The sequence below is a fragment of the Typopeltis vanoorti genome, chromosome 21 (genome assembly GCF_054136105.1).
Source record: "Typopeltis vanoorti isolate ZY-2024b chromosome 21, IOZ_Tvanoo_1.0, whole genome shotgun sequence".
NCBI lineage: Eukaryota > Metazoa > Arthropoda > Arachnida > Uropygi > Thelyphonidae > Typopeltis > Typopeltis vanoorti.
In genome coordinates, this window is record NC_143569.1 from 76334806 (window position 1) to 76357304 (window position 22499).

Sequence of the window (22499 nt, forward strand, 5' to 3'; positions counted from 1 at the left end):
ATAAGATAGGATCAGCTCTGAGTTCAGATCTTCAGGATAACTACAAAAATGCCATCAGGACCAGTAGACTTTTTGCTGTCTAATTTGGACAAGACTGCTGATCTATTTCTGACAAAGGGCAGAGAAGACTTTGAATGTTGGGAACATTTACCAAGATAAGTTAAGTATGCATTTGAGGAAATATGAAACCAAGAGATTAGGTTTTCCTGTGGTTGCTGACAAAACAGAGCCATCTGGATGAAATAGGAATGGGAGGAGTGTTGGGAAAAGTTATGAACAGTGCATTTTTTTCTGGGAAAAAAGGTCCTGGTACTCATCATGAAGATGTTATTACAGCAACTTCCACACTTTTAACATATCCTCCGATATACCCTCGTCGTCTCTAGATCGCATCTTGCTTTTGGTATCAACTGCAGAATGATGACCTCAGAGCAGCCATGAGTCCACATATTTGCTAGGGTTGAAGTGAGTGAGAGGAGGTCCTACTATCCTGATGAACATCAGTGCAGAAGTTGTCCGTACAAACAGAGATGACCTAGATGAAGTTACTATACGATTCATCTGAGAGAAATCCCTTTCACATTCAGTGGAAGATATTGTAATTGTGCCCAAAGTGTGCTTTAGAGGAAGTAGTATGTCCAGGACTTTATTTTCTTGAAGATATTGACGGAAACTGTGAACTGCAGAAGTGTCCAGCATTCAGGACAATCATTATCAGAATCTGCTTCCTTTTGACCACATGGATCTTCAGTCTTGGTTTCGTGATCCTCTTCACCAAGTGCATTTTCGGTGCTAGTTTTCTGTTTTACAGGATCACAAGTAGATTCAACAATTTCTGCTTCTTCAGCCTTCCTTTTTTTGCTCATTGGTATAAAGTAAACTACTTATTTTACTCATTTTGAACAATGATTGCACTGATTTAACTTAGATTAATTCAAAACTCAGTGAACACCTGCCTGTTGCAAAGTAAATAGAAAACTGATAAACTGATATTGGAAGCAATCGGAAGTGAACACAACTTCTTGTTTCTGGTTGCGTACTAACCTATGAGTAATCAAAACTGAAAATTCAATTTGTGAACACAGTACCATCTATCGGAATATTTATAATACATTTTTCTGGCAATAAATCGCAAATTTTTAAAAAGAAAGAAAAAAAGGTGAAAAAAAGAAAAGAGGTGCCAGTACTGCATACCACCAGAAAAAAAACATAGATTTCCTGCTTTTGGTTCTTTCAAAATCATTTTGGATGTGTTGATAGTTTTCTTGTGGATGCTTTGACATAAGCAGTAAAGGAAATGGAGTTCCTGATGAAAGCCAATTGTGTGATGCTTGCTTCACTTGAAGCCTTAATGCATCTTTCAGAGAACCAATGCTTAGATAGGAAATGGCAGTTTGGAAATGGGAAATAGGTTTCCAGTAAGGTTTACTTCAGTGCATACTGAACATATCACTGATTAAAAGACCAAAACCAACAGTTCAGCAAAGGGAATGAGGCATGGAAATATGAAGGTCATTCCACTTAGCATTGTTAAATGCCAGATAACTCTTGATTGAGAGTGGCTGCATTAGCATTGTTCCATGGGAGAAGAGATAAGCACTAAATGGTGGTCTGAATTACCTAGAGGACATACAACATTTGCAATTTACTTGGGTCACTAGTGAGGAAGTGATCTGGGGTGTTTGGAGAGTGGCTAGGATTATCTGGTATTCCAGTAAGAATGTGAACAATTTGGGAAAACAAATGAGTAGTGTTTGAGAGAGTTGAAATATGGCTTTCTGCCAAGAAAAGTAGGCAGTGTTTTCCACATATACTTGTGAAGTGGATATGGAAAGCTTTGGGATTTGTCGTTTGGGTCACACATTTCCTATACGGTGCCTAGTTTCTACAGCGACTAATAGGAGCACTTGATTTCCACACTAAACATTCATTTTTCTGCAGTCAATGATTCAACCACTGTAACTACTTCAGTATTTTTCTTTTAATTATTGTTGTTGTAGTTGTCGACCTTGTTCTCAATGAGTGAATGCAAGATTCTTATGTGTGATCAAGTACCTTTGTCGGAAGTTTTTCCCCACTTGGTTAGACTGTAATAAATTTAGTTGAATCCTTTATCAAAGTGTAAACAAACAAAGTTTGTGCCTGAAGTATCTTCAGGACTGAGGCAACTTGTGGTAAAGGTAGGCTAAGCTCTCATCACTTGTCTCAGTATCTCCCATAATACAAAACACATCTCCTTACAGACATGTATAATGCTATCATTAATGGATGGGCCACTACCCAGACTGGTTTCGACCTTTATTGAGGTCTTGTCAATGGGAGCCAGACCCAGAGGTGGTGATACCAAGGTGGAAGCAATGGAGAAGTCATATTTACCTATACAAATTGTCAAAAGGTGTCTCACTTTATTATTAAATTACTCTGGATTTAGAGAAAGATGTTGGAAGTTTTTTCCCACTTGGTTAGACTATAATCAATTTTGTTTAATCCCTCATCAAATTGTAAGCAAATAAAGTTTGCACGTGAAGTATCTTCAGGACTGAGGCAACTCAGTCTGGGCAGTAGCCCATCCATTAATGCATAGTATTATGATGATGTGAGCTTAGCCTACCTTTACCACATGTCCACAAGGAGATGTGCTTTGCATTATGGGAGATACTAAGACAAGTGACGAAGGCTTAGTCCGCCTTTATCACGAGTTGCCTCGGTCCTGAAGATACTTCAAGTGCAAACTTTGTTTGCTTACACTTTGACAAAGGATTAAACTAAACTTATTGTAGTACCTTTGATCTCTATGCTAACTGCCACTATTAATGTGTCACAGTTGCTTACAATGTGTGGAAAGTTCTTTCTATCTTTTCTTTTGTTCATGGGTTTTTCTGGGTCAGAAATGACATTCTCCAGCTAATCCAGAAATAGAATATAACAAGGTACCAAGACAAAATAGATATAATTTCTATTGAAAATAAAGCTTTTCAAATTGCTAAAATTATATGGTGTAAATGGGAGATAATATCACAATATATACAGTAGAGTTTTGAAATCAAACTTAATGGTATTGTCCTTTAGCATTCAGTCTTCTGTGAATCACTTTTATTCATTTCCTTAGGGATTTTCTGTGTGTGTGTGTGTGTGTGTGTGTGTGTGTGTGTGTGTGTGTGTGTGTGTGTGTGTGTGTGTGTTTATTCTGATATCTTATTACATATTCATTTTCTGTATATCTTTGACCATGTCAATGATTTACAGTGGTATCTTTCTTAATGCTAATACTTCCTGGACATCGTGCAATCTGATTCTGTCAAAAACCTTCTCTAAGTCAATGAAATAAATAAATATTGGTTTGTGAAATTCTGCTTTTTCTGTTATTGCTTTATAACAAATATAATCAACATATACAGAATCCTTGTAGTTCATCATCATAACTTAGTCTTGTTTTTAATTCTTCTTTGATAATTCCTGTACATATTTTTAAGGTAGGCACAATTCCTCAAGATTTGTTACTCAACAATTTTGGGGTTGAGATTTTGTTGCCTTTTAAAACATTGGCATTGGCAGTATTCGTTCTCCATTCATTGGGAATCTATCTTTTCTCAAAGATTTCCACACTAACTGTTTTCAGTCATTTCTAAACCTCCATCTTTTAGAATTTTATTATGAATGCCATAAGTTCCAAATGATTTCCTATTTCTTAATTTTCAGATGACTGATTCTATTAAATTATTATTTATTAGAATTTCATGTTTTCTGGCTGTAATATTTCAGACATTTTTCAACTTGGAAAAAAAAACTGTTGATAGTAAACTAGTTGTGAAATATTGTGCAGTGCTGGACTATCACAGTATCCTGCACCACCACACTCCCTGAGTATACAATACCAGCAAATGAAGATGAATCATACTTACTGATAGCATAATTTCTTTGGCATATGAACATCCAAGTAAAAAGCTGATACTGATATTAATTGAGCTGTATAGGTTAGGGCAGCGCTAATACTGTACACAGGATTTCTTTGTCCTAATTCTGCTTGGGTTGCAGGAACTGAATCCTTATGTGCTGTAACTAAAGAAAAACAAGAAGAAATGACAAATTTTATTCAAAAAAAGTACAATGAATTTCTTTTTTTTTTTTTGCATCTGAGCATGCAAGACAAAATAGATATAATTTCTATTGAAAATAGCATGTAGTACATAAACTTTATACTAAAATATTACATAAAGGTAAAATCAACATGTCAAATGAAAAACTTTTTTAATGTGAATCCAATTCACAAAATGTTGTAAACCTACCCTACATTTGGTTCTGCAGGTTAGCTAAAGGTTAAATAATCTGGAAACTTGTGCTAGGGATCAAGCATGGAACATTAAGTCACTTCAGTCCCTCTAATAAGTACAGTGATGGTCTCACACTGACAGTGAATTTCACATACAATCTTTAAAGACCTTCATGGGAATTTAATAGAGTATAACACTGTAAAAGAATTAAAAATACTACTTAATTCTTCCAATACTCCATCTGTCACAGAGACATCTTTAGCATGTACAATATAAACTTGCAACACAAAATTAAATGAAACGTAGAATGAAGCCTAGCGACAACTAGGTGGGGCATCCTGGGTGTCTGATGGAAGTCTTGGTTATAAAGTGGAATCTTGGAGGATTAACATTTTCCATATTTTGGGAAGTTTCATGCATCCATATTTATTCAGATTAGGTCAGTTTCTGAGAGACAGTGCAGATTCTGTAGCCACCCCCCCCCTCAGAGGTTGGATGATTTCGTTAATCATTACGATAATTTATAATAGGCAAAGGGGGGGGATCATTAACATTTATTATAGATCTCCAGGAAGGAATTGGGTTTGTGAACTTTAGGTAAATTGTATATCTGGGATTGAACAACAACTGAAGGTTTTTTTTGTTTTTTGAGTAGACTTTAATATTTTAATCTAAGATTTACTGGGATCATAATTCAATGGAATATAGGTAGAACAATCTCTGAGAATGATATAATTTTTTTATTGTATCACTGGTGTTAAGGATTACTTGTGGTGCTACTCTTATCTGCTCTGGCAATGAATATACTATTACCTTTTTTTGTAGCTTCTTAAGGATGCTGAGTTGGCAATGATAATTACTTTTGGAAGGTGAAGCTTGAGAAAGAATGTTGACGACATCAAGATTAATTTTGTTACCTCTTTCTAGAGCCATATTATGGATTTTGCTTCCAATATTAAACAAGTTCCAATACCAGTACTTGTTTTGGTGCTATGGCAAAATTGTGACCAAGACTTTTTGATGACAGGTTAACTATGGCATGAAGAAGCTGAACTTGAGGATGGGATTTAGAACTGAAAAGACTGTTGTACTTTCTTGATGTGTATTTCTGAGCAGAGGCATCTAAAATGTCCAAGGTAATTGAAAATAACCTTAGACATTTCAGTGATCTTCAGCTCAGGTTGAAGATCACTGAGAGCTCAGAATGTAATCAGCTGATGGCTGTATTCGTAGTAGCAAGAGTAGGACGAGCAGCAGCAATCTGTTCATAAAGCAGAGCAAAACTGGCATAACCTATATATGGCTTTTTTAAAAAAATTAAACTTGATTTTGATAAATATAAATTAATACAATATATAGAGACTGAAGTGTAGATCAATCCTGTAAATCAACTGCACCAATTTGTTATAATTTGAAAGAGTATAATTGCTCCAATTACATTATTCCCCACTTTTATTCTAAACCTTATTATTATTATTAAAAATTATTAAAGTCAGTCGTGGAACAAGATAATAACATAATATTATATAATTTTATTTTACTTTGTTAGAATGTTTCAGATTCATGTTCATGATGGTGCATTGATTTCAAGGATCAACATGTGTATATTCAAAAAATGATGCTCAAATATTTAAAAAAAAAATTAACTATTTAGTGTAAAGCATATAAATATATAGAACAAACAACTTCTGTACATTAAACTATCTCTCTAAAGAGATCTGACTTCATATTACCTATGGAATTAAAAGTAGTGAATTAATTTCTAACTTCTTAATTCATACAAAAAAATAATTAAATGGTCATTCTAAGAAATGCACAATTTGAGCTCAAAATATATATCACTCACTCTCTGACTCAGAGTTAAACACAATTCTGAGATATAACATCAAATACTTCATAAAACAGATTGAACACAACATTCAGCTGAAAGTTCCGTTTCACTTAGCCACATCAAAATTTCCTTTGAAGCATCAATTTTACCTTAAATTCCTTAAATACAATAGCTAAAGATCTCACATGGACAATATAATTGAATGTTTTCCAATTTTCTTAATGCATCTTTCTTTCAATTTTCTGAAGTAGGCATTTCAGAAAATTTCATTAGAAGAATCACTCAAACAATAGGAATATATTAATTGAGCAAATCCAAATACATTTCCAATACAAGGACTTTTATTGCAGATACCATACTGCTCCTTGGAATATATATTACTTGCCTTTCATTGAGCACAAAATATTCTCGTATACAAAAGGCATGGTATATTATTTGTCCTTCAATTATTAACTTCACATTTCCATATCTCTGGAACATAATTAAAGATGTATATAAAATCTTTTGAGATTAAAGAACTTAACTCAGTAGTATATTAGACCTTTTCTGCTTTCCTTCCTTGCTAGCATTCCCATTACTCAGCAATAACTATTCTAATAACTAATGCACATGTCTATTACCAAAATTAAAAGCAAAACTCAAGTACCAAAATGGCTGCTGTTACTACAGTGCTGCACATTGTACAGTAATTACCATTACAATTATTAATAGTGTAACATACGAATACTACTATAAACAAACATACGAAATATACATACAACATTCCTGTGTTATTCCCTAAGGATTACAATATACAATAAGCAAGTTTACTACTCATTTGTGGCAGTTTCATTAATACTAACATATACAAATTAACATTAAATATGAAAAAATTATATATGTAATTTTATATTACTCTATCATATACAGTGCTTGGAAAGAAGTCAATGGACACCATAGTGTGAGTAAAACAGCCATGGTGCCAACCTCAATAAGATGTAGGACCTTCTTTCACTGCAGCAATCCTACGGGGCATACTTTTCACAAGCATATGACAGTGACCAATGAGAATTTTAGATCATCCTTTCTGTAGAAATGTAATGAGGTCCTGGATGTTCAACAGGGTTAAAATCAGGTCTCTTTGAAGGCCAGTAAATATGGTGACATTCATTTCTACAAAATACAACAGCAATCTTATGACAAGTTACAGTGTCTTGCTGAAATTCACAATGGTCAGTTCTGTAGTAATGTTCAGATACCTCTTGGAGTTCAATGTTCATGGCACAAAGAGTTCTGAGGCCATACAATTATACTGTCACCTCCAAATTTCATAGTTGGCATTACCCATCCAACCTCAGTAGAGGGTGTAGCATGATTCATCACTCCATAACACAGCTTGCCAAGCATCCTCTTACTGTACACACCCTTTGCACCACTGAAGATGATGCTGCATGTTGGTTAGATAATGTGAGGCTTGCATATTTGGTCTTACCATGAAAATCCATGTTGTGAGCTTTGGTTCTGAATGTTTTTGTGCAGATTCCTGTTCCAGTCGATGTCCGGAACTTCACATTCAACATGCACCCAAAAGATAGGCTTGCAAAATGGCTTCCTATCACAATGCCTCTTTCAAACTTGTCAGTTCCCATCTCGCAGCCATTTCACCTGGACACAGTGCTACTTGGGAGCATCACATTCCTGAAATTTATACTGGCTAGAAACACGTAACTCACACATGGCACAATACATCTTGCAAATAGTGTCCATCGACTTCTTTCTAAACAGTGCGTGTGCATGCACAAAAATGCACGAGCATATAAAACATTTCTAAAATTAAACATAACAAACGAAACGATTATGTGAGATTTTTACACAATCACATCAGAGGCAAACATTTCAATATGTTTATGTAGTTTATTAAAATAATAATAATAAAATCTACCCTATATATATAAAATGATAAGTTTTTTTTGTCAAGTTATTTGAAACGTTTTGAAACTCAGGGGCTACCCTGAGCGTCAAGTCTTCAAAATTCAAGTAGAACTGGCCAACCAGTTCGGAACTCGGGGGGGGGGTCAAAATTAAATTCGAGGCATCAGAATTCAAGGATAACCGGTCTAAAAGCGGGGGGGGGGGGGGCATCATAGGTGCAGAACCCACTTTCGAGTCATCAGAATTCAAGGAGAATCAGCCTACCAGTCCAGAACATGGGGGGGGGGGGCTGTAGGCACCAGTGCCCCTAGTGCGTGTGTGTGCATGTATGATTATATATATATATATATATATATGCGTGTGTGTATATGTACACATATTTGTATATGTGTTAATACACATATTATATATATATATATATATATATATATATATATATATATATATATATATTGTTAGTAGGATTGACTTGGGATGTATACATTTATAAAATTAATATTTAACTGACTAGAACCCGAGAAAGTATAACACAAAAAACTTTAATAAATCACGACTAGTTTTATCGGTGTCCTGACTTCTTCAGGTGAGTAAGAAATAACACAAAACTTATAAAACTAACAAGGTAAAAAACATGGACTTTCCAGCTTAATAAAAAGAAGAATAGTAACAGTCATATTCGAATTGGTGACCATGTGCTATTGTTAGCAAGAATTGAATGTGAGTGACAGCTAATTTTAGAGCACCAATACTGGATTACTGTGCTACGGGAATCAAACAAATTGTAGCTCAGATTGTTTCATGTGTGAAGGGTCCAGAACTATTTCTTTGGATTCTACAATTAGTCTTTCAAATTCATCATTGCACATATATAAATTGGTTGTGCGGTCCCAATCAACTTGGTGTTGACATTCTTCGAGGTTAGAGTTGGCAGAGAAAAGAACATGACTGGAAAGGGCGCTCGCTCGTGTTCTACTGTAGGAGATGTCACGTCTATGTTCCTCAAGACATAGTGAAATAGATTTATCTGTCTGACCAAAATAAGGTCAACCACAGTCACACATAACTTTATAAACACCAGGAAAATGTAGTTGGTTGTCATTTGGTCGACTCAGAAAAGAACGAAGTTTTGGCAGAGTTGTGTAGTTGGTCTTTATGTTGAATTTCTTCATAATCCTAGAGAGTTCTGGGGTAAGAGAGCTAATAAATGGTAACAGTATGCGAGTGATAGGGTTGGATTCATCTTCTTGTCGAGGTTGTTGATGTGGTCTCAAACGTTTAGTGATGTTATGAGATGAATATCCATTATTTAAGAAGGTGTTTTTCAGGAAGTTAAGTTCTGTTTGAGGGTCTTTTTCTGTGGAAGTAAGACATCTTACTTCTTACATCTTGATGTCTACAAGTTTTGTGTTATTTCTTACTCACCTGAAGAAGTCGGGACACCAATGAAACTAGTCGTGATTTATTAAAGTTTTTTGTGTTATACTTTCTCGGGTTCTAGTCAGTTAAATATTAATTTTATAAATATATATATATACACACACAAATTACAAAACCACTCTAAACAACCAATATGATCAGAAAATTCATCTACAAACAAATAATTAATTATAAAGCATTGCTTGTCATCCTCAAAGGGAACATGCTAGCAGCAGTTATAATATATGTTATCCATTGCTATTTTTAAATATATTTTTAATCATCTAATCCAATATTTTCATCATCATCAAATTCCTGCCATTTACCCTCAAGGAGTATACAGGATATGATAGTACTACATGAAAAATTTACATCATTACTAACTTCCTATCTACAATTTTCCTCCATATCAGTCTGTTACCTGTAAGGACTCCAACATTACCAGATCTTATATTTCTACTGCCCCCCCCCCCCCCCTCCCCGACACCTACGCCGCCCAAACCCCAAGTTTCGGACTGGTAGGCCAGTTCTCTTTGAATTCTGATGACTTGAAAGGGGGGGTTCCTCCCACCGGCATTCCTTTAAAGGCTATGTGGAGGTCTCTCAGTTATACAGCTTTGACCTTTAAGCACTCCATCCAATTTTTTTATACTTTTAATAAAGAATGAGAAAACTAGTTTTCGATAAAATATATTTTTTGTCTGTTTTTTTTTTTTTTTTTTTTTTTTTTGTAATCACTACACAGCAAAAAATAAATAAACCACAATCATTAAGCATCATCCAAGAGGATGAAAAACTTGTACAGCGTGTAATAATAAACAATACAATGATAAGGCAGAGAAATACAACTAACCCGATAGAGAATAGTCAGAATAATTTCCACTTCCTGGAAGGCAAGATTCTATAACTCTGTACTGGACTTCTGCTTCCTTGCTTCTTGTAAATACCCAGTGTCCTCGAACATATGTTGTCTGCTGGGCTTCTTCAAGTTCTGCTAATGGTGATTCTACAGGACTCTCCTCATCACTACACAACAAAATCAGGTTTATATACCTTATAAATATAGGCATGAAAAGCAAGTTATTTCTGAAGCAACAAAATAAGAAAAAAAATTCATTCACATATTACAACAAGGGCTTTTTTTTCCACAACTAAGAAATATAATGAATGACTGCTTTAGCAGTGATTAAGTCAAAGTTTTGAGGAGCCTCCATAGCTCATTCAGTATAGACTGAAGTCCTTTGGTCAGAAAGAGCTGGGTTCAATATCCATCAGTGATATGAAGAACCTTTATCTGGTCTCTTTCGACTAAAGGTGCGTTAACCGGTCTTATACAGAGGTAAAGGGGTTCCCCCCTCCCTCAAAAACAGGCAATCCGGTCCCGTGAACACGCATGGCTACAGTCATAAAATATACTACAACAAGGAGGGCAATGGGAAACCACCTTGCTCATAATCATCTCCCTAGTATGGTAGCACACAGCTACTCCCACCAGCCATATGGCTGAGGGAACAAGATAGGATAGGAGTCAGAGTTTCATATCCTCCCTCTTCCAATTGTGTATGAATACTTTTTTAGTTTCAAACATAACACATAACTCAACCTGTTTATATTATACTTCATTGCATGTTGCATTTGTTTGTACCAAACCTTTTTTTCTTTTTTTTATTACTTTGCTTACTTATGTGATTTACAATAAATTGAAATTTAGAACATTAAAAACAATAAAAATTACATGTACAGTAGGAGAAGGATGTACTCATAAAGTCGGGAGTAACTGTAGCCAACCAGCTGCATTATTCATTAGTTCATGTAACTTTGTCAGTCTATCTTGGAACCACAAAACAGCATAGTTGTTTACGATGTAGAACATAGGCACATCTACAATGGGAAACTCCAACAAGGTAGAATGTAGATTATAATTATCTGGGCAATTCAAATCTACATATTCTTTCAATGGGATTAATGCTGTCAAGTATGATTCCAAATGTTTTTCATGCATGTGAGTACTCCATTATCAGATGTGATTTTCCAGTTTAATGAGTAATTCACTGAGTAGATTTGCATGAATAATAAATAACCAGGTTTTAACTCAGATGTTTGTTTGCTTTTATTAACACTAGATGTATTTCCTCAACATGTTTCACTGTCTATATGGCTGACAGCATCTTCTCTAGGTTGGTTAACATAAGTAAAAAAAAACTGAATGTTTCCCAACTGCAATTATTTCTATAAATTGAAAAGGCTGGAATGATAGTGGACTATCTGATCAAAGTATTTGTAAACTGACGTCTAGATGTCACTATGACTCGCTTACTGGTATAAAAGGAGGCACGGAGCTCTGTGCTGTTCATAGGTCAAGGGAGCTCAGTGACTTCGAACGTGAACTAGTTATTGGTTGTCAAATCAGTAAGAAATCTGTCAGAGACATTTCAACCCTCCTCAAGTTGCCCAAGTCAACAGTTGGCGACGCGATTGTGAAGTGGAAACGTGAAGGGACAAACAAAATAAAACCATGGTCAGGTAGGCAGCATTTAATGACAGACGGGGACTGTCGAGCATTGAAGAAGGTGGTTTCTGGAAATCGCCAGACATCAGGTGAAACGATTGCCCATGAGTTTTGCAGTACTACTAACTGTCCAGCCAGCGCCATGACTATGCATCAAGAGTTAAGAGGAATGGGGTTCTGTGGTCGAGCAGCTGCCCACAAACCAAATATTTCTCCTGTGAACGCTAAGTGCCACCTGGTGTAAAGAGCGATGCCACTAGACAGTGGACAACTGGAAACGTGTGATTTGGAGTGATGAATCACACTTTACCATGTGGCAGTCTGATGGGAGGATCTGGGTCTGACGAATGCCTGGAGAATGATTCCTGCAAGCATGTGTAGTGCCAACAATGAAATTTGGAGGAGGTGGTGTTACAGTGTGGGTGTATTTTTCATGGAATGGACTTGGCCCTCTCGTAACACTACATGGAAATCTAAATGCAGAAGGGTACAAGGACATTTCGATTCATTGCATATTATTTATGGTAGAAGATGAATTCAGTGATGACTACTGTCTGTATCAGCATGGCAATGCTATCTGACATAAAGCAAAGTCTGTGAACATTCGAGAAATGGACTGGCTGGCCTAGAGCCCTGATCTGAATCCCAAAGAACACCTTTGGGATGAATTAGAATGCTGACTTCGCTCCAAACCCCGACATCAAGAACTGCTCTGACTGCAGCTCTTCAGGAAAAATGGGCTGCCATTCGTCCAGAGACGTTCCAACACCTGGAAGAGAGTCTTCCAGGCAGAGTTAGAGCTGTCATAGAAGCGAAGGTTGGACTCACCCCATATTAATGTCGACTACTGGAAAGTGCGTCACAGGAAAATTCTGATTACAGTTTCGAGTAGGTGTCCAGATACCTTTGATCAGATCAGATCAGGAAATTACAACGTACAATAGAATATACATTCAATTAAACTTTAATATATTTCCAATATTTTGGCATCTTCAAAGGAACTTACAATAAAGACACCTGCACGCAGGCACTAAACATAGTAAATGAGAAACGAAGCGAGGGAGCTTTGGTTTTCCTAAAAGTCCTGATGGTGCCCCCCTAGCAAGCTATGTAGGTATTCTTGGCCATTGGGCTGAAGGTCTCCTGACGCAAGTCTCCCAAATTTGGGGCAGTCTCATGAAACCAAATTTGTTGAGGTTTGGCATGTTTCTTAGGGCTGAAGCTGATTCCATAAATAGTCTTTCAAATTTGAACTTGCTACGATGTATTATTGTGGCTTTCTTCCAATGTATTCTGTGGCGTGTATCCAGAGCATGGTCTGCAAGATCAGAGTAGCTGTACTGGTGAAACTGGGTGTAGTCCTTGCATGCTAAAATTCTGATATTCGCTGTCCTGCCTGTTTGGCCAAAGTAGGACAAATTACAGCTGCAAGGGACCTGGTATACACCAGGCAGGCCTAGGGGAGTGGTTGGTCTTTAGTGGAGCAGATAAGGGATTCCAATTTTCTATATGGTCTGTAACAAGAGGTCAAGTCATGTTTTTTTAGGATTTTGGTAATTTTTTCCGAGGTGCCTCGAATGTAGTGTAAAATCATGTAGAAGGACTTTTATACAAAAATACCTTATATACTGATTTTACTGGTAAACAAAATTCCATTCAAAATGCTTATAATTAATTAACAAAATTTGTTGTATTTAACAATATGGAAATAAAATGTTGTGAATTATGAAGTAATATAACTGCCCAAAGTTCTTGTGAAAGAACAAAGAAAGTCAAAGATGAATTAATTTGTGTCTAAAGAAACTTCCAGACAGATTGCTGTATTAGTGTATGACTGGGGCAACTGCAATCACGAAGGTCAATTATTCATGGGGATTTCCCACCTTAATGCATCGACCGAAAAAAGGTGGCAGGTGCAGAACATAATATCCAGGGGATTAATACGTAGCATAACCCAAGGTCATTGGAGCCATATAAAAGGCAGTTTGCTATGGCAAGAAAGGGGGCTTTTTAGTGTTTCGTTGGTCAGCAAGAAGTCACGAGCTCAAGCAGAGTTCCGACGAGAGAGTTACGGGATCAAGAAGGCAAGGAGGTCAGCGAGGATCGAGCAGCTACCGGGATACGATGTACGTTACAGCAACAGAGTTTTGCTAATCACTGTGGAAGATGATTCGCAATCATCAACGGGACCTGCATTCCAGCCATTAGATGCCAAAAGGCAAAACAACTAATTTAAGTTGTTCCTAGACGAAAGTAGATCCCAGAGTTTCATGCCGCCAAGTTCCTGACGCTCACAAATAATAAGAGGAGATCTCACAAATCCCGGAGAAAGGACCCATGTTTGTTTCCTAAGATCGGAAGGTAATAGAATTTCCAGAATTCTTGAGGGACAAATATCTTAGGCAACATGTAATAGAGAGAACAAGAGGTTCAAGAGTTTGGATTTGGTCATAGCATCAGAAGAGCTGATAATAAGCGAGATGACATCTCTCCCACCAGTTGGAGAGAGTGACCATGTGGTTTTCACTTGGAAGATGAATAGATATGCAGGAGTATCAAAGAGACAGGAATATATGTGGAATTATACGGCAGGTGATTACGTAGTCTTAGACATCAACTTGGAGAAGTTTCATGGAGAGAAGAATTGGAAGGCAGGGATATCATTAGTGATTGGGAAATTGTGAAGGAATATTTGTTAGCAGGGTGCTTAAGGGTCAATGCTGTATAACTGAGAGGAGACCTCCACATAGCCTTTAAAGGAATGCAGAGAAACGACCAGGGCTTCTGACCTAATGTCCAATCCTCACCTTCTCATTGTGCAACCAGTTGGGTATCTACTTGGATACTGAACGAATGAGGATGGGCTGGCAATTTGGGATTTAGTTCACCAAATTGTATTCTTATTGGTTAAACCAAAATAAAAAATGATGGTACAACATGACAAAATTTCATGTCGGCTGGGGCGTCACCCGGTTAAACGAGGGCGCAGTTTCGAACAGTGAAAACTCAGCTACTGGAACAAATCTGAAAACAAACCCCAACTCAACATCACCAGAGTTAAAGATCGGTATTATCAACGTATGAAGCCTGAATGGCAAAGAAATGGAGCTAGCTGAGGAATTAGATAAGTACCAGATCAACATAATAGGGGTGACTGAAACAAAAAAGACAAAAACTGGTGAGCTCTTTCTGAGCAATAAATACAAAATGTTATATTCAGGCAATGACAATCAAGGAAAAGAAGGAGTAGCTATAGTATTCAACACAAAATACGAGGCTAATCTTCTTGAACGGCAGTAGAGTAATGTGGGATAATATGAGAATGGGGAACCGGATAATGAGACTTATTTGTGCCTATGGTCCCACAGAAGGTTCTGCTAAGATAAAAGTGGAGGAATTTTTTGAGGCTTTAGAAAAAGCAACTGACACAATGAAAAAGGAAAAGTTGGTCCTTGTTGGGATCTAAATAGCAGAGTAGGAAATGATTATGAGACATACAAAAATATTTTGAGAAAATTTGGAGAAAAGAGCAAAGCTAATAATAATGGCAAATATCTGTTGGATTTCTGCTCAGGACATGGAACTACATGTTCCAGCATAAAAATGTGCACAAATTCACATGGAGAGAAGAGGCAAGGAATAAGAAAAGTCTCATTAACTATGTTATTGTTGATAGTGATGTTTTCTCCCTGGTGCAGAACACTAGAGTGTACAGAGGATTTGAAATTGGAAGTGACCACTATTTAGTCTTGAGCAGGATAAAATTGAATTTCATATTGAAAAGAGTAACATGTAAGAAAGTTTTAAAGCAAATAAAAGTTGAGCAGCTCTCAAATGTGAACTGTAGACTAAAATACACAAAGATTATTGAAGAAAAAAAATGAAAGAGTTTGAGAACAGGAATCAAACCTTGGAGATTCAGTGGCAAGCCTTGAAGAAAACCCTGATTGATTCAGCCAGAGAGGCATGTGGTGAGGTTGTCTGCAAGGATAGAAAAATAAGAACTCCATGATGGACACAGGAAGTTAAAGAGGCAGTGAAGGAAAAGAAGAAAGCATATCAAAAGTTCCTGGCAAATAAGTCAGCTTGTGCTCTTAGAGAATATAGAGACAAATGCAAGAATGCTAAACACTGTGTAAAACTAGCTAAACACAAGTCATGGGAGGACTTTGGCAAGAATATAGAAAATAAATATCAAGAAGGTGGCAAAATATTCTGGAGGTTGATGAAGGAGCTTAGGAATGGAGGAAAGAGTGCTGTAAAAGAAGTTAGAGATGATAAAGGTGACATGAAAATGGGAGAAAAAGATATCCTTGAAGTATGGAGTAATGGTCGAAGAAAGATTAGCAAAACAAGTGTTCTCTGCCAGGTTGGCAGCAAAACGACCAAGAGGAAGACCAAGATATAGGCGGATTGATACGGTACAAAGTGCCTTAAAAGATAGAAATATAAGATCTGATAATGTTGGAGTCTTGACAAGTAACAGACTGATTTTGAGGAAAATTGTAGATAGGAAGTTAGTAATCATGTAATTTTTTTCATGTAGTACTATCATATCCGATACATCCCTTGAGGATACATGGCAGGAATTTGATTTGATGATGATGATATTTGTTAGCAGCGATAGTAAGCTGCATTCCACAATATAAGAAGAGAACACAATTTGGTGTAAAGTGGATGACAAACAATATTAAACAGAAGCTAAATGTGAAAATGAGGCTATGGCAGAGATATAAGGAGACAGGTGAAGAGCAGATGCATGAAGAATATAAGACACAGGCCAGGAGAGTGACTAGTATGGTAAGGAAGGCGAAACTGGAATATGAGAACAGATTGGCTCTAAGATCCAAAGAAAACCCTAGGTAATTTTTTTAGCTATGTGGCCAGTAGGAGGAGAAATGATTGTGGAAGAATGAGATTTGAGATAAAAATAGGAATAGAGTAACTGATGCAGAGGACATAGTGGAATTGTTCAATGAGCACTATTGGTGTATTTCATCCTGGAGGAGTAAATTTTAATACTAGAGGGATAGGGCAGGTTCGAGGTTTAGAGGTGCAGGAGTAGAACGTGTTCTGAATACTAAGTACTCTGGTTGTCAGTAAAGCCGTGTGACCAGATGGTATTTCACCACAAGTTTTGAGAGAATGTGCTAAGGAACTGACAGCTCCTTTGACCTGGCTTTTCGATGAAAGTCTAGCTACAGGAAAGGTGCTCAGGGAATGGAAGGAAGGTAAAATAGTGCCATTGCATAAGGGCAGTAGCAGACTAGAAGTGTCTAATTATAGGCCAGTTTGTGTGTCATCAGTAATAGTTAAGATCTTGAAGAAATTAGTTAGGGACCGTGTACAACATTGGGCAGATGAGGGTCATGTTGTCTGTGAGAGTCAACATGGATTTGTGAGGGGAGCACTCTTGTTTTAGTAATATGCTAGCCTTTTATAATCAAGTTACAAGAGCAACAGATGAGGGAAAGACATATAATATACTGGCATTTTCTTGGATTCAGCGAAGGCATTTCACAGTGTGCCACATGATAAGCTGATATTTAAGTTGCAGCACATGGATTTGGATGTCAGGTTGGTCAACTGGATTCAGGATTGGCTGTCCGATAGGTATCAGAGAGTAATATATGGTGGGGTAGTTTCAAGGGGGCAGTGGGGTTCCACAGGGCTCAGTACTGGGACCTACATTGTTTAACTTTTATATCAATGACATTGTCAGTGGATTGCAGGGGGGATGTTCAGTTGTTTGCGGATAATGTGAAGCTTGGAAGGGTTATTAGTAATAGTGCGGATGTGGTAGTCATGCAAGAGAATTTGAATAAGCTAGACCAGTGGTCGCCAAAGGGGTCGATATGACATTGTTAGGGGTCGATTTGGGCTCAGCGTTCGACAGAAAAATATAAGACATCATTGTATGGGTAATATTTAATTCGGTTAACTTGTATTACCTCCATGACAAAAGAAATGGAGATAATGACAACGCAATTAAGATGAATCGTGTGATCAGTACCTCCATCTTACAGGTCCATGAATAGGACCTGTAAGATGGAGTAAGGTCATGAAAATAGTTACTGAGGCCAATCAAGTAGGCCAAAATGATGTATTTACCAATAAACTGATGTTGGTGGTTCCTGCTGGCCGGCGCAGTGGGAGTGAGATTGCAACACGTGCGTGGTTCGTATTTACTGATACTTACAAGTATTCAATCCCAGTCTCATTTTTGCGCATCGACATACAAGTGAGCATTAATGTTCTAAAATTCATCAACATGCATATTATAATTCAATCGGTATTCATTCACGAACTAAACTTCTCTATGTTGAAGAGTTGAGCAGCGCTGGTAGTAATACCAGTGATATTAATACCAGTAGTTTATTAATATCACTAGTAATACCAGTGATATTACTAGTGATAGTAATAGTAATATAATAATTTATACTATATTATACATACAATAAACACTGCAACTATAAAATAAACAATCTAAAAACTCACATAAGCGTCTTTTTTTGCTTATCCTATTATAATTACGTAATAGTGAAGTATAGGGGGTCGATAAAAAGTCAAGAAACTCTTGAAAGGGTCGACGGGCAAATAACTTTGGCGGCCCCTGAGCTAGACAGATGGGGAAATGAATGGGGATGTCGGTTTAATGCAGCAAAATGTAAGGTCTTGAGGTTTGGGACCCATCGATGGGACACTGCATACTCTATTGGAGGAGATATACTGGAGGAAGTAGGGGAGACAAGAGATCTGGGGTTGATTGATAGAAACCTGAAATTCAAGGGACATATTGGAAAGGCAGAGAAGGTAACACGAAGGATTGCTGCAATAATGAGAAGGACGTTGACCTGCAGAGATAAAACAGTTATCATTCCATTGTATAGGACCCTGATCAGACCACACTTACGCTATTGTTCTCAGATTTGGTCCCCAGGATTTGAAGGGGATAAATTAACTGTGGAAAGGGTACAGAGGCAGATAACAAAAACAGTTTCAGGACTGTACAATGTTAGTTATGAGGCTCGGCTGAGAGAATGTAGACTGCAGAGTTTGGTGGATAGAAGGAGAGGTGATATGATTGAGACTTTTAAACTGTTAAGAGGTGATTACAGGGTTGACACTGGCGAGTTCATTCGCTTGGTTGAACAGCAGGAAGGAGTGATGACAAGGGACCATCCCTGGAAGTTACAAAAGGAAACTTAGCAAGAGGGTGAGGAGTGGTTTCTTTGCATGGAGGGTGGTTGAGCCGTGGAATGCATTGCCTGGTGGAGTGGTGAGAGCGAGAACAGCCAATGAGTTTAAGGAGTGGTATGATAGATTTTGCGTTTCCTAGGAGGGTCCTCCCAAAGTGAGTCTTGATAGACTTTGTGTTTCCTAGGAAGAACCTCCTGCGATGAGTCTTTTGACTCCTTGGAGGCCTAAATAATAATAATAATGATGATGATGTTAAACATAAAACAGCACAATGGTATAACTGAGGAAATATTGCAATACTGATAATTTATTAGCTCTTAAAAAATTATTGATGTGTGATTACAAGAAGACTTTCCCATATCTCAGATAGAGAGAGGCAGCTCCTCCAATTTAAGTTCAGATGCTAAAGTAAAGCCTCGGCACTTTCTTTGAACAAACGTTCAAATTTATGCTCACACCGATGAAGTAAGCATGTTTCAGACCATAAGATGTGGTCTGTACCTATTCCATGTGTGCCAAGCCAGATGTTTCAAATTTACTGTTGCTAATGTAAGATTGGGGGTTCTTCAATTCTCTTTTTCCAAAGAACGTCCAGGTTGTCCCAAAGCAAGGACAATAACAGTCAGAAAGAACTTGTAGATACCAGGGAGAGTTAGAAGAAACTGTTTATCTTTAGAAGATGAAAACATGCTGATAATTTGTTGAATAGAAAGAAAAGCAGCCACTAAATTACATTTCTTAAGAATTCTGGAAATGACTCGGAGATGTCAGAAATTGGAACTCAACATGCTGTTTCTTTGTTATTTGAGCTAGGAATGGAACATATTTACTCTATTTAGTGAAGATCCTAATAAACTTTGTTTGGAAATTTCACCCACCTTACTAAAATACAGACAGCCTGTGTAGCTCAGTGGATGTGGCGTTTGCACACCGCAGCGCTTAATCTCACGAAGGAAGACTTTGTTTTGAATCTAGTCGTCGACTAGAGGAAATTTTTCTGGTTTTTTGTCCCATAAACTCAGGAAAATCGACTGTAGAACCCACATTATTTCAGTCATTATATATAGTGTTAGGGTTAGTGACCACAAGATGGTGGCACTTGTTGAGCCATCTCTCTCTCTTCACTATATGCCGCTTAATTAGTGATAGCCTTGGGCCAGCTATCTCTGATTGGCTGCCAGTGGAGATTGAACTGCCCACTCAGTCTCCAAAAGTTAGATAGGGCTAAACGGCCTTGCCGTTTTAGCTGTTTAGGTGTTAGCTGATTTTTTGTTTACTAAAATACAAGCTTCCACCTACACACAGCACTGTGGCTGTTCTCTGCACCGTTCATTTAATAAACAAAACTAACAATTAGATCATAAATTCAATTCCCTTGTCATAAAGTAAAGCACACCTCATACCATTCCAGTTTGGGTAGTAAACATTTCGGAATGCCTATAAACCGAAAGTGACACCCTTATTCTTCCAAAAGGACATGCTTTCTCCATAGTCCCTAAAACCTTACTTAGATTTCCTCGACATTGAACAAAACTTTTTCACTCTATCTAGTAAACATGATAAATAAACTGCATTTGGAAATTTCATCCATCTTAATGAAATTCAAGCTTCCACCTACAAACATCACTTTATAAAATTTGAGTTTCTTGTCTTGTTTTTTTATTCAGTGTTCTTTTAATTATCCCACAGATTATCTGAAATTTCTCAATTTTTTCATCCATATCTTTATCTTGTAGATATGTTATTATTAAGCCTAAATAATTAAACTGTGCCCTCTGTTCTATTATTTTATATAACTATTTTTGATCTAACATGATTCCCACCTTTAAATGCCATAACTTTTGTTTTCTTTTGTGAAATTTTCACATTGCATTGTTAGCTTGTTTGTTTAATTTCAAGCAAATTTCGTAAATTGAGTTTTGAAAGTCATCTTCATTATCTTGTAATATAATCTGATCATCTGCATACAGCACTCTATTGATAACATTTCTTCTGGTTAACTGGTTAACTTGTTTTACTGTTGTTTTCCATATTTCAATAATCTGAATCAATATATAGAGGTAACCCTTGTATAACGTGGCTGTTAGGTTCCATAGAAATGCCGCGTTATATAAATCGTGTTACGAGAGACTCGGATCACATAGAAAAAGTATGGTTATGTTCCGAATTCGTTTTTTTTTTTTTAAATTATATAAACAACAAGGACATATCCAACAAAAATATATTTTTATTTAATTCAGGTAATTCGTGTAAGTTAAGAAAACACAAACTATGAAACAAATACATAGTATAAAATTATAAAAATTACAACTTGTACGTAAACTTATGCCCATAATGCATAACTATTTTAGGCAAAATAAAATAAAGTGCATATTTTAATCTTTCATAGCACAAGGATCAGCTAATAAACATTGGTTTTGTCATGTAATCACCAGATGCATTACTACAAAACAGCAGAATAATTCTATCTTTGGAAACTTTGAATCTAGAAGGCGATCTTTCACTTTTTGAAATATAGGTGCGTTTTGGCATTTTTTTCCAATATAACCTGGATTCATCCGCATTGAACACCTGGTCTGCATTATAAATGTTTATAAACTTTGAGAGCTTTTTGTTTAATAAAATTTCCATCCAAAGGAATTTTCTTTTGAATGCAATTTTCTATCCAAATCATTAGAAATTTATCCATTTTTTTCCATTAGAATATCGTGTACACGAGCAACGTGCTTTGCACTTACTGCTGACCCAGCAATAACATTTTCTTGGATTTTATGTTCATTTTGTTTGAGTGTTTTCAAATTGTTGATTCATTTAAATTCAAAGTCCTTGCAACAACTTGTTTTTCTCCATTTTTCAACCGATCCATGATTTAAAATTTTTCTTCGAGAGAAATTAATTTTCTTTTGAATGTTGGGTTTCGCTTTCATTGCAGTTTGTGGCCATTACTATAAAAATAAATTTTTTACATAAAAAAAAGTATGACATATTGATTATGTATGTAACTCGCTAGAAAATAAAGTGCTCAGCTTGAGATTAACACACTTATAATTTTTAATGCACTTTCCTGGCAGAAAACAAAGACAATTTTCAAACAATAAACACTCTATACTGTAAACAATTGATGTACATGCATGCTAAAGGGCATTTCTTTTAATATAAATTCGCTACTAATAACTACATGCGCGATACTGGAAAAACAAATTTAAAGAAGATAAAATTTGATTTTTAAGTCCGCAGTGAAAAATATATGAAAAGATAAAGCGTTACTACAATTTGTAGACAGTGATTTTATCGAAACCGCGTTGTATAAGTATTTGAACAAGTTACTACAATTTGTAGACCACGTTACATTGAAACCATG

General features: G+C 36.5%; 1 protein-coding gene across 1 annotated transcript in view; it reads right to left on the reverse strand.

The window, feature by feature from the left end:
- Positions 1 to 22499, reverse strand: part of Atg14 (autophagy related protein 14) — a 125820-nt gene that overhangs the window by 39467 nt on the left and 63854 nt on the right. The window contains exons 6-7 of the mRNA XM_090411173.1: positions 10283 to 10455; positions 3903 to 4059 (exon numbers count right to left, since the gene is read on the reverse strand). Of these exons, the coding sequence (XP_090267299.1) occupies positions 3903 to 4059; positions 10283 to 10455 (330 nt within the window). The remainder of the gene's footprint in view (positions 1 to 3902; positions 4060 to 10282; positions 10456 to 22499) is intronic.